This window comes from Colias croceus, chromosome 14 (genome assembly GCF_905220415.1).
Source record: "Colias croceus chromosome 14, ilColCroc2.1".
NCBI lineage: Eukaryota > Metazoa > Arthropoda > Insecta > Lepidoptera > Pieridae > Colias > Colias croceus.
Window position 1 is genome coordinate 4,740,321 of NC_059550.1, and position 13,286 is coordinate 4,753,606.

Sequence of the window (13,286 nt, forward strand, 5' to 3'; positions counted from 1 at the left end):
TCTATCTTCTTAGAGTGCTTTAATTTACGAAAGAATATGATAAGAAAAATATGTAATTTTTTTTAATTACTTTAACATTATTGTTTTAAGTATGTATTTGTTTCTTACATGTTAAGTCCGTAGACCGTAGCAACATAATATTTTTTATAATGCAATAGTTTAACGTGCACATATTGACTATTTCAGAATTAAGTCGCAAACCATTAGCATACATTTCCAATAATACGCACAGATAATAACAAAGTGCAATACCATCAAATGGGCACAAAATTATGCATTTGATTTATGTTCAGTTTAAGTCAGACACGTCAATCGTGACTACAAGACGTGCATTAATTTAATATTAATAGTAAATATATAAAATCGGTGAAGGTTGTATGTATTTATTAAACCGTATCCATAGATTTGAGAGTGATTGATGTTTATAAACACATGTCAGCAATTTGAACCTCTATCGTACGTTTAACTGCTAATCCGTGATTCGTCCTGTTGCGAAGGTTTTATTATATTTGTATTTAAAAAGTTATTTTACTCCGAGTATATTTCTATGCACAAAACAATTTTGAACAGTTTCAAAACTTTAATTGAGGAAGAATCAAAAAATAATTCAATTAACAATAAAATAATAAAACGAATACACGCGCCAGCTGCCAAGCTCTGGCTTCAATCAAAAATCAAGTTTTAAAAAAGGCAGAGCTATCGATGTTCTTTTTGAGTCAAAACGTGGGCGTCAAAATCGAACATATGCAATGCAAATTTTTCGTCTACAACTTGACTGAGTGAACAATACGTTGCCAAACTTCCTTTGTTCCTTTTACGCGTATATAATACGTGTGAGTAGGTATAGCATGGCGCCGAATTATGGCCGACAGATTTAATAACTTTTAGACTGTCCAGCACAATTTATTATCTTAATATTTTCCACGTTTCGTACCAAGTTATGTAATACCGAATGGAAAGGACTTATTTATAATTAGACCTATCCTATTTATTATAAATAAATAACGAATTTATATTATGACAGGAAAAATGTTATAAAGGCACTCAAATATATTTAGAAAAACAGAAATAACACAAACCGCCTACGTAAGACATTTGTAGCTAATAGACTAAATAGCTTTTTCATTATTGCAAGTAACAAATACCTACACTATAATAACTAAAAGCATTAACGTGCTCATAAAATGGAACATGTACTTTGATTTAGGTCAAGTTGAAGTACATCATAAAATGCTTAATTAAGAGATGGGGTTGGTCTTTAGGGCTTTTATTTATATCTAGTTAGGTAAAATGCTTTAGGTTTTTGACTGTTTTTCAATGATAATACACCATATTTGATCAGAAAATCAATATAGCAAAAAAACTATCAATACGTACAATAAAATTTAAATTATTGGATTGTTTAAATGAGTCGTATTCGATATCCCAAAAGAAAAATTTGTAACAGATTAAAAAAAAATATTTAAAAAAAGAACACCACTCTATACTCTATGGTGTGTTCGCTGTGTGCGTGTTTGAGAACATTGGAACACACCCACCGACGCGCCGAAAATTTGCGGCCGATAGAGTTTTTGTCCGCCGCCGAGTGTCAAGGACACGCGCGCTTCTGTTGCTACGTTCGAAATGACTTAACCTTTTTTTTAAGTTATTCAACGTTTCTTTTGGCTGCGGATGAATCTTACAAATTCGCAAATGGCGTTGTTCTTAAAGTAATTTCGTATTTTTAAGCGAAGTATTTATATTAGGGACTGAAAACTGAGATCAATAGAAAACTCTACATTTTTCTTCTCCAGAGTTATCAATGAATATTCTATCTACTTCTCTTTATTTTTGAATTTTGTTTGAGCTAATAAAAGGTACCTACTATATTCACCCAATAAATGTTACCGAAAACGTGAAACATTGACCCTAAATCAAAAGCTCTCCAAAACTTCCTGACTCTCTTATTTTGTTTTTTTCTTTATTCGTCACATTCTCTTATGCCAGAATTATGGACAGTATTTTTGACAGTAATTCTAAAACGGATGTGAAACAATTTTAAATCTTACCAACGTTAATGTCATTGACCTTAATAGCATGGAATAAATATAAAGAATCATGTTCTTTAGATTTAGCCGCTATAAAACGTAGGTCAGTATGTTTTAAATCGTACTTTTTAAACATAAAAACTGGACATCCGTTTTATGGAAATCAGAGTGTTATAATAATTAATTATAGACACACATTTAAATACATTTATTTTGATACGACATTTAATTAAGTTAATATATACATAATATATTCTTATGGATATGCATAATAGATTCTTATGGAAAACATGACAACTTATTTACCATAGAAATTTTGACTTCTTGAAATAAATTTACAAGAAAGAATTGGTTAAAATATTTCAAATTGCAGTAGTAAAATAATTTCATTAGTAGGTACTTACTGATGTTAATTAGTACCTACGTATGTAAGTTTTGCTTTTTTCTTTATTACCTATCCCCCCCCCTCTCAGTGTTTTTAATAAAAAGCAGCTGCTTACAATTAAAAAATAATGCGTAGGATTTAGTCGAATTTCAAAACTACCAAGAGCAGTTATCAAAAATCAATAACTAGCGAGCTAAATTTCGAAACGATAATAAATTATTTCCGATCGTTTGAAACATAATTTATTTGATGGTCTTATAAAATAAATAAACAACTTAACAATCCACTTTACAGGTTTTTATATTATATCAAATCATAAGTACGACATCAATTTATTAAGGTTTTGGTAGATTATTGAATAATTTAACAATTTATAAAAATCGACTGCTTGAGGTTATTTCAAAATATATAGCACGAATTAACTAAATAAAATATACCTGCATAATAAATAATAATATACTCGTAGATACATATATTATCAATGGTAGACTTGTAGAGCCATTGTAGAGTTTAAAAATTAGGTAGATATATCTTAGGAATTAAACTATTTAAAAATAAAAGATGAATTAACAACTTATAGTTATAATTTTTCACCAATCCAATTGATTCAGTACCTGCAAACAACTACCAGATGAAATGAATACCAACTGACTTTATAGTGAAACCGCTATATTGGTTCTGTTCATATGTTCATAACATAAAAGCCTATTGAGCCAACCTTTATCCGCAGATTGGCGCCAGATTGGGTTTCATTGTTGCTTATATTCATTACCTTGATATTAATAATCAGATAATAGCTTCCGTTATATGAACTTGCTCGTAATACATACATATGAACGTAATGTTGGTACACTAGCTCAGCTCAGCTAGTCATTTAGATTTTGGTGATAAATATTGGCTATTACCAAGTACCGTAGCTTTTTTTACTTGAAATTCCTGCAGTCATTATATCTTAAGCTATTGCATAGTATTTCTACGAAGTTAAACAGCTTTCTAACAGCACAATAAAACTAATACAATTTAATTGACATGATATGTTAAATCGTTAGTATATATCAGAGTGGGTGCGTCCGAAACTAGGTTACCCATTTCTCGTAACGAGACTCGAGGACAGAGACAGGGCGACCTTCCTTCAAATGCCCCTTATGTCGTTTTAGAAATTACATATTTCACCCCTCGTAAAGACCCCGGGGTAATGAACCTTCCGTCCTTTACACTCCCATACAAAAAGAAAAAGCGAGGAACAAAATATTGCAAATCGCTGCCGACAAGTACCTTTATACGCAGTTCTTATCTCGGTGTGCGCAATAAAATATATAATCTGCAAGTTTAGAGAAATTACTCCCATAATCGCCTCGAGCCATAAAGAAAAGCAATCGGATAAAGTAAACATAATATATTTGTGGAGAACTAATCTGTGGCCCACGCACTATCGGCCGGATACATTTATTTTTCATTTTCCTTTTTGGGATACGGACGTCCTACTGCCTGTGTTTGCATATTATATGGCCGACAATCATGTGCGGGTCGACTTATGCGAATGTACTTTTGTGACATTTAAACAGCGCTCTATAAATTAACATATTTTATGCACAGCTGCAACAATCGTAAAGTCTTGCGAGCGCTTTCCCCAATCCGCTGAAATGTTTAATTTGGAGGTATAAAATCTTTGATGAGAGTGCGATGTATTTGCACAGATGTTATGTTTACTCGCCAAATAACTAACTGGTTAGATTGGCTACTGATGTCCGATGGACACGACGGCCGACATTGCGTAAAACGTGCATTAGTGTCCTCAGTTTTTTGTGTACCCATACTAGTTTTTGCTGTAACGACTTATCTGGAAACATGTTTAGCGTTTAATAGCGAATAATTTTCTATTATGACAGCTTAATATATGCTTTTAGTAAAGTGTGCTAAATGGAAGTAAAAACTTTAAGCTGAGATGTGATTATATAAGGATATTCACTTTTAGAGGTTCCTTTCGAAAACAATTGCTTGTCGCCTGCCTTGAAATTGTGTACGTTAAAAGGATGTATCGCTGTGTACGGTCGTCTTGGCACATTTTCTCTCAGCCAACGGAATAAGCAAAACGATATTCGCATCTAGGTTACGCCGAGTCTGCTTTATTGTATTTACGTGACAGATATGAGAGATATACAGATAGCCGTTCTGGCTGGGTCAAGGTGCCCAACAGTGCTTTCGAGCATATCTAAATATGGAACCAAAGCATTTAGCTCCCGTTTCAATCGTATCTACAAATCGTGTTTTCGGTCACGCTGCGGCCGTGTTCTTGTTGTAAAGAGATACCCTAATTTCCACATAATGCTGAATATGCTAACACCAGTGTCCAGTATCATATCAGTTAATTACTTCATCCACATCTGTCCTTGCCACCATACATCTACCTATACAGCTTGCGCAGCGCGACGGCCGAACAATAGGCGAGATGATACGCCTCGCGGAAGAGTTTTAAATACGTCGTAAAAAGCGCTAGTTTTAATTTTATGGCTAGCATACAATTGATGCCAGTAAAATGTTTTTTATTGGAGAAGCATCCTGGCTACGAGGTCGCAATACTTAGGCGACAGTTAAAAAACCTTTTTAATCTCCATCGTTAGTAATACAATATTTGATAATAATAATTATTATTTCAATTCCTTTGATGTTTACTTAATGTATTTATCGCAATTTTCTTTCTTTCCAGATCACGAACGTTACCAACGTTACCATAACCCGTGAAGACTTCTATTTGTAAGACTAAAGTGCCATCGGGAACCAGTTTACCACGATCAGTGATATTTAGTGTTAACTTAGTGTTAGTGTATCCGTGATATAGACTAGTATTTATAGTTTTATTGTGAAACGTGACCAAAAAGAAGCGAAGCTGGCTCCCTACAAGGATATAATGAATTCGTCGAGCATGAGCTCAGCCGTGCCGACAATCAAATGTGAAGACACGTCTCCGTCGCCGACGGCTGCCGTCGGCACCGACGGGGAACCTGGTGCCTTCCTCAGCGTTAATCTGAACGCTGCAATGATTAACCTCCTGGCGGCAGAGAATGCGGGCACCACCACCTTACGGACCCCGGAAATCGTGAATGACGTCATAACCATGACGAACCCCTTAGACCAGTATAATTATGACAAGAATTCAAACTTTAAGGTGAGTTCTTTATTTTTAGTACAATTATATCGTTAATTGAATCTGACAAAATTATAGTTTCTGCAAGAATAATAATACGTTATTATGTTTGATTACGAATTTGAACTAATAGAGCATATAGTAGAGTTAATTTAATGTTAAAATTATGGTCTATTGTGAGCAGGATGTTTAAATATTTTGTAAGCTTTATACAATCATGAACGTTGGTCACGGCTTGTTTCAGTATAGCTTTTACGATACTTCGTATCTGATAGTTGACCCTGAATATAAGTTCTTAGAATACCTAGTAAAGTGCTTTAAATTGAACAAACACCTACACTTAGATAAAGTGCTAGATTAAGAACCATTATTGTTGTATAATTCGATTATTATTTATTGAAAGGCAATAAATAAACTAGGTATTGTGTTGAATGTCATTTGTATCATAATAAGTATAGGTAGGTACGCTAATAGTGGAGTTGTACAAAACAATACATTTAGTGAAGTTATTCAGTATTCCTACTGGAAATAACCGTTCTACACTACTCTCAAATGATGTTTTTGTTAATTCCATTCAACAGAATGTAACATACCTACTTACAATTATTTAAAAGGATTACATTTTCTTCTTTAAATAGTAACAAAACTCCAAAATAAACGTACAAGATAATTCAAACAATTTATTGGAGCATTTCTTGGCAAATCGTCCGCACAGTCACAATCCTTAACATAATAAATATTCGCTCGCTAGGACACAGCTGCAGCTTTGAGTCCTAGCGTCGCACGTTTAGATCGCAAATCGATCAAAATGCAAAGCCTATCCTTGCAGCATTTAGGTTGCAAGTGAAACGCTCGACCGCATGCAAAATAAGTTGATTCCTTGCCAAGTATCGGATGCCACGTAACGCCACGTGACGGATCCACAACATTGGATAAGCAGTCGTTACCGGTCGTGAACCCGCGGGGAACTGCATCAGACCTCGTGGCGCCGATCTCCCATCCAGTTATCAGTATTTACAAATCATATAAATACCTACGTTCATGTACACAGGATTATCGCTGCGTTCATGAATGAAGCGCTGATTATAATACCTACGTACGGTGAATTCAGAGCGTGAAATGACAATAGACAAAGGAATGATTACTTATTTATCTGATGTGACACATTTTGCATAATGGGCAGTGGGATTTGTTACTATTTTCATTAAGTGAAGCTGCCTTTTATGATTTAATCGTACGTGAACAGAATGTTTTGTAGTCACAGCTCACAAAACATTAATTATTGTACCAATGTATTTTACAATGTTTTTGTAAATTCTATATTGTTGTTTATATATCTACCCAATAATAAGTTCATCATAAAATAGGACAGGTCTGTCCCCTTTTACTGATATGATTAAAATTTGTTTCTTCTTCTAATTGCAGAGCATAAGCGGGAATGACTCTAACTCATCCATGTCGAATGGCTCGTCAGCCACTTCACCAGCCTCTGCTACTCCGCCGAGTATACAAAAGGTAATAAGCATTTAATTGTATGAATATATTATAGTTCCTTGTAAATATTGTAATTAATTATTTTATTTGCAAGTCATTAACTATATTCAGTAAGTTTTTTAACGAATGACAGTATTGGTTACTTTTATACGGTACCTACCGTTATCATAATTGTAGTTGAACTTATTTATGTCATTTATTCTATATTTTTCTAAATAACTGTAAGTATGTATTTCATGAATAATACACATGAATTATTTATAAATGACGTCATTGTTTTTATTTGAATAAATTATCTAATACATAACTAAATCAATACAAAATTTAAGATCATGTAAATAAAAATAAGATAAAAAGTGATTACCTATGTCAAACACGTATGAAGATAAGATACTTGATATGAAAGTTAATGCAATTGCTGTGTTGAGTTGTTTATCATTATAGAAGTGCATAACTGATATTAAAAAATGTACTTCACATTAATGACACGACTAAATCCGCACTTATCAATACAAAAACTTTTCCCGTTGATTAAAAGGTCGGAAATATTAACAGTCTATATTTATTATTATGTATTGTTTTCGATTTGTATGTGTATTTGAGTGAAGTATTTGTTATTGGATCTGCTTAAAGATTGTATCTAGGTACATGAAGAAGAAAAACCCAATTTTCTTATAGTGATTATAGAAATAGACTCATTTTCCTAACAGCCTTCCAAGAAATGTGTTATACAAGCATATTCCTTCAGATATACTTAGTACCTGACCGGAGACATGAAGTATATTTAATTTAGCTCTTTAAATTTTGTTTAGCTTATCAGTTTACGCAATATTGATAAACAATAAAGTCACGCCTTAGTCGCTCATGGCATATCAACCAGTAAACCCCGCCCATTGCTAAAGCCTGTCATTTATACGAGTATGTGATAACATGAAACCTTATCGAATATTTGGCATCATAATATAGCGGTAAAGTCCTTTCTCATTATCTAAGATATACAACTTTTATAACGTGTAAGTTGTAGTGTTGCCAGAAATCTTTTTCATAATTTACATTTTAAATAGCTCTACGGGACTCGTAATTTAATCAACGTTACCTTAATTAATTTAGTAGTGCATACCTACTAGGTACATATTATTTTATAAGCTATTATAGTAGGTATCTACTATCTACCAATTACTTAATCTGTTCTATGTCGCAACTAACACTCCTTTTATGGCGCACTAAAGACGGGATAAAGAATACAATAATGATTATTATAACTAAGTACTTTGTTTTCAGTCTGAAAATCAATCAATTACAAAAATGATTTCCCATTCAATTAAATTCTATCGTCGATAATAACTATTATTTTTTTCACACAAATCCCAGACAATAAGCGGATGTTATAAATGTGAGAAAATGTACACATTACCTACTGATTCAATACCTAGTGGTTAAATTGCGATTGCATATTATGTTAATGTTGCCGGCGTAATTATTAATTTGCTTTTAATTTAAAGAAACTTCGAGCGAGAATCTCAATTATTTTAGCATTAATTACGAAAATAATCTCTACTGGAGTTTACGTAACATTTTTAAATGTTTTTAATGGCAGGATTTTAAATTGTACAATACTGTTAATTAATAAAATGTATTTAATAGTTATTATAATTGTTTCTTAATTGCAATAAGCTGTGGGCTAAGGCTAGCTTCCTCTGTAAACTACAAATGTTTACACATGTATGGCCTTCGTTATTATTCAATCAAGGTGAAGTAATAATGAATCATAATAAAAAAATAGTCACGATGTTTACTTTAAGTGTAACTTAATAGTGACTTGAAGACAAATTGATCGATCAAGTCCTATTGAATTAATTCCGAAATCCAATGCACAAATTGGTTGAAAGCATGAGTCGTTAGATAAATAGAATGTTATGTAAAACTTTGATTGATATTTAATGTTCTTCGCCTCCAAAATATTAGGTAACCTTGTCTAGTACTTATAAAAAGTATTGACATGTGTTTATGTTTTTACGAAATAAACATTAAAGAAATAAAGAATATGCGTAGTTTTTGATAGTGTCGCAATCTTCTCGAACTTAAATAGCTAGATGGAATTTTTTTATAATAAATTTAAAATTAATAAACAAAAGAACTTCAATATAACTGACCGCATGTTTTGCGTTCAAACAAATATACAGGTATACCTATATAATATAGGTATACTAAGCCATTAAATTCCCTAGAATGATTACAAAACTTATCAGGCAGAATTATCATAGGTACCTACCTAATACACAAACAAATATTGTCCACATAATGTAATTCATGTGTTTGTTACGGACAAAACAAATGCTCTACAATCTACAAGATCCCAATCAATCACAACTGCATAATACAGCATACCTACTTACAACTATCATTATTATTTCTCACACATTATAAAGAAGCTATAATCTCGATTTACGACGGACGATATCTTTTGCAGACGTGTTCGGAATTAATAAAGGCTGGCTTGAAGTTGTCGATAGAGTCGAAGCGGAAGATGTCCGGCAGCGACACGGATGGCGGCATGAAACGGATGAAAAAGGAGGAAAGCGACGACGACTATGATAGCAGTCATACACAGCCACCGAAGAATGAGGTGAGATGCTTTATGCTTGTACTTTTAAACTTAGGTTTTAGCCCTTTTGGCTAGGTTCAAAAACTGAGTTTGAACAAGTGATGATATTTGCACCAAATTTCCTAAACTTTAACGCTTAAATAACATGATTTATGAGTATGATATTAAGTGGGTAGGTAGGTATTTTGCTAAATCTAATAAGAAGGCTAATCCGCTAAATCTTTACCTGATACTTTTAAGCCAATACAAGTAAGGTACCTATATATAAAAAACGTTAGTCAACGTTTCAATTTTTTATTTGTAGAGACGACATTGGTATATTTCTACTTTATTTTTCATTTGGGATTATCCATTAACTAAACACACAAAAGCTGCACCCTACGACGACCCAATTTCGTAACTCTTTCATAAAATAATTTTAATCGATTTATATCATATTTCTTTGATGGTACAAAAGTGGAAAGGAATAAGGAAGAAAAGGGAGCTCCTAATATGTTTAAAACAAGTTACCTTGCCTATATTGCTTTTAATTTGCATAATATTCAAGACTATTTTCATAGTTTCGATTTGTGAATTTACGACTTTAATCCTCTCAGACGACCATATGCTTCAAAGTAATAAAATATTTACGGTTTTTTGTTATAATTCTCACTAATCCCTATAAAACCATTGCTGATCACGTTTTGATAGATCGTTTCATAAATCAAATCGTTGCCTTTATTGACCTCCAATGATATTAATTTAAATTAACATATTTCGTCATCCCAGTAATAATTATCAATCAAAGTAGCAGTCATTGATAAATACTTATTTTTATTTGTCAAACAACACAAAGATAGATTGATCGAAATAAGATGTGGTTGCTTTTGAAGAAACTTGGAATATTTAGGTAGATAGGTAGGGGAGAGGGGGGCATAATGGGGACGTTAAGGAAAATACACAGTAACATGATCAACGCAATGTATTTATTAATTAAAATGAATCACAACACTTTGGTTACTTATTAAACTATCATTTGGCATAGAATTTGGTGATGTAAATAATCATATCACGTTATAATTTTAATTTTTTGAAACTATTATGAAAACCCCATCGTGCCCCAGGGTAGGGGCAGAATGGGGTACGTATTTATTTTGCGTCACAATACAAGCACATGTGGATTTCTTCTGTATTGTCGTCATCTACACCAGCACAAGATATATGAGCCCACCGTCCACATAATTGACAAGCCACCCAACCTTCCGAAGACCTTAAATAGTGTGGTTCCCGTCAAGGCAGTACATGCACATGGTATCCTCGTCGGTATTCTCTTCAGAAGAGTCTTTTTGGGTCTTCTGTTTCTTAGAGTTCTTCTTTAACTTGGGGTCATTTGGATTAGAACATTTCTTCGTTCTCTTAAATTGTTCTCGTTTTTTCTAACATAACGGGATACCCCATCGTACCCCGTAGCCATGTCCCCGTTATGCCCCAATTCTCACATTATTTTAAATAACAAATCAAATAAAATGAGTGAGGGTTAGAGTATTTTTGTTCAAAACATATCAATAAATAACTTATCTGCAATAACAAAGTAAATACATGATAGTAGCAACATAAACACTTACCATTTTATAAGCGTATTCATAGTCACTCAAAATTACATGAAATTACGTTGAAAATCGTTTTTCCTATTAAAAATCAAACGTGCGCAGCCTTTCGCCGGTCACTTTCAGACTTAAGAGAGATACAAATTGGCTACCTATTAGCGAAAACAAAACACATCTAGACCGTATAGTTTTCTGTAAGTGTGGATGGCCCCGTCGTGCCCCGCGTCCCCGTAATGCCCCCCTCTCCCCTACTTCACTTGAATAAAAATATTTACAAACCTCATGACCTGCAAAAATTACAACTGTCGTGTACATATTTGTTGACGGTCATTCTGTATGGCTATTAAAACATCAGGATAGTAATAATCATATTTTTTCATCAAATTTATCGCTTCCTTACATATGGGCGGTCGAGTAATAAATCGCACGTGATGTATGAAAATTAAAATTTAGCGTTAGCTTACTGACGTAGATTCATTAGTTATAAATTTTGTTTTAAAACGAGATAACGTTCCAACCTTCCTGGTCCAATTAATTCATTAAAACCACGATTGTTTTGAGTTAAAACATGTTTTTTCGTCACAATTGCTATATAGGTCAGCGACGCGTGGGAAAAGATGTGACTGATGTGTTTTTAAGTGCTTGCCGCGAACGTTATAAAAACCCAAAAATAAAAAAGCAATCCGAATTACAAAAGTTAGGAAGTAAGTAGTTTTAAGTGCATATTACCTGCACTTAAAAAGGTCCTAACCTCTTTGCTTTCTCACGTAATTTGCCTAACGAACTATACTCGATACAGGAAATGAGAAAGTGTTCCTAATGAGGCGCATGCATTTCAATTGTAACCATAGAATTTCTATTAACTTTTATGACTGCCACCCAGTTTACTAGGAAGAGCAGCGAGTAACAGGGATTGCAAATCGTATCTAAACTAACCTTTATGGGGACTGTCGCAGCATTATAATTCAACGGCTTTATTGAAGTTTTATGGGTTTACAAAGAAGGCTGGCATTGCAAATGCGCTGTGGTCGTGACTTAACTTCCTGATGGACGCGTAGCATGTAAGTAGGTTGCAAATAAAGCCGAAACGTGAGGGATTATTGTGCATCACCAATAAAGTATAATTCGATACAGTCAATAGGAAGTAGGGATTAGAGATGGTAATATATTTTATTATACACAAACACGATTAGATACGAGGATTTATTATCAGTACATTGACACACATTACAATGTTTTTCCTTAACTTATCTTTCAAGTTACGAATGCGAAAAAGCGTATGTATCGGCGTTGATAACAAAGTATAGAATTTGCTGCATCTGAAAAACTGATCTATTCACATTTATCTGAAAATCATCTCCTACCCGACCTTGACCAATTTATTTAAAATAAGCGTAAAGCGATTCGTTTTCACGGTTGGCGACTTTACATTTCTTATTTAAATAGCTGTTATGCAATGCAGTTTGCATATGAATAATACGATAAATTTTTGCACTTGAATGAGAAAACATTTCGCAAGAAGTCACGGATTAAGTTTTTAAGAATCTTTTCTCGTTATTTATTCCGGATTTAACTACTCATAAGACGATATATATATATTTTTTACTCGTGTTTTAAACACGTCTTTAATACCTACCTATATTAAAATATGCAGTGTCACTTTTACAATAATAAATAACTCCTCGTCTTTCTTTTGTTTTCATATTACAAGATAATTTTTAACAATTTTATCCTACATTTTCCAGTTAACACCCGAAGACGAAGAGCGTAGACGTCGGAGGAGAGAACGGAACAAAATAGCAGCGACCAAGTGTAGGATGAAGAAACGGGAACGTACTGTGAACCTCGTCAACGAGAGCGAAGTACTGGAGAACCAGAATATTGACCTCAAAGCGCAACTTAAGGTATTTACTGCGTGATTCTTATATTTTAAAACAAGTTTGAGTAAAATTGTGAAATGATACGAAGCAAGTATGAAATAAAAACCTATAGCAAAACGACTATTTTACTGTCTGTGTTAACGTTTGTTGAATATTTCGTTAAC

General features: G+C 33.3%; 1 protein-coding gene across 1 annotated transcript in view; it reads left to right on the plus strand.

Moving 5' to 3' along the window:
• The window catches only part of LOC123697172 (activating transcription factor 3), a 50,123-nt gene that overhangs the window by 33,949 nt on the left and 2,888 nt on the right, over nt 1-13,286 (plus strand). Inside the window, exons 2-5 of the mRNA XM_045643589.1 lie at nt 5,120-5,578; nt 6,983-7,072; nt 9,522-9,677; nt 12,988-13,146. Coding sequence (XP_045499545.1) covers nt 5,321-5,578; nt 6,983-7,072; nt 9,522-9,677; nt 12,988-13,146 — 663 coding nt within the window. The 5' untranslated portion in view covers nt 5,120-5,320. The remainder of the gene's footprint in view (nt 1-5,119; nt 5,579-6,982; nt 7,073-9,521; nt 9,678-12,987; nt 13,147-13,286) is intronic.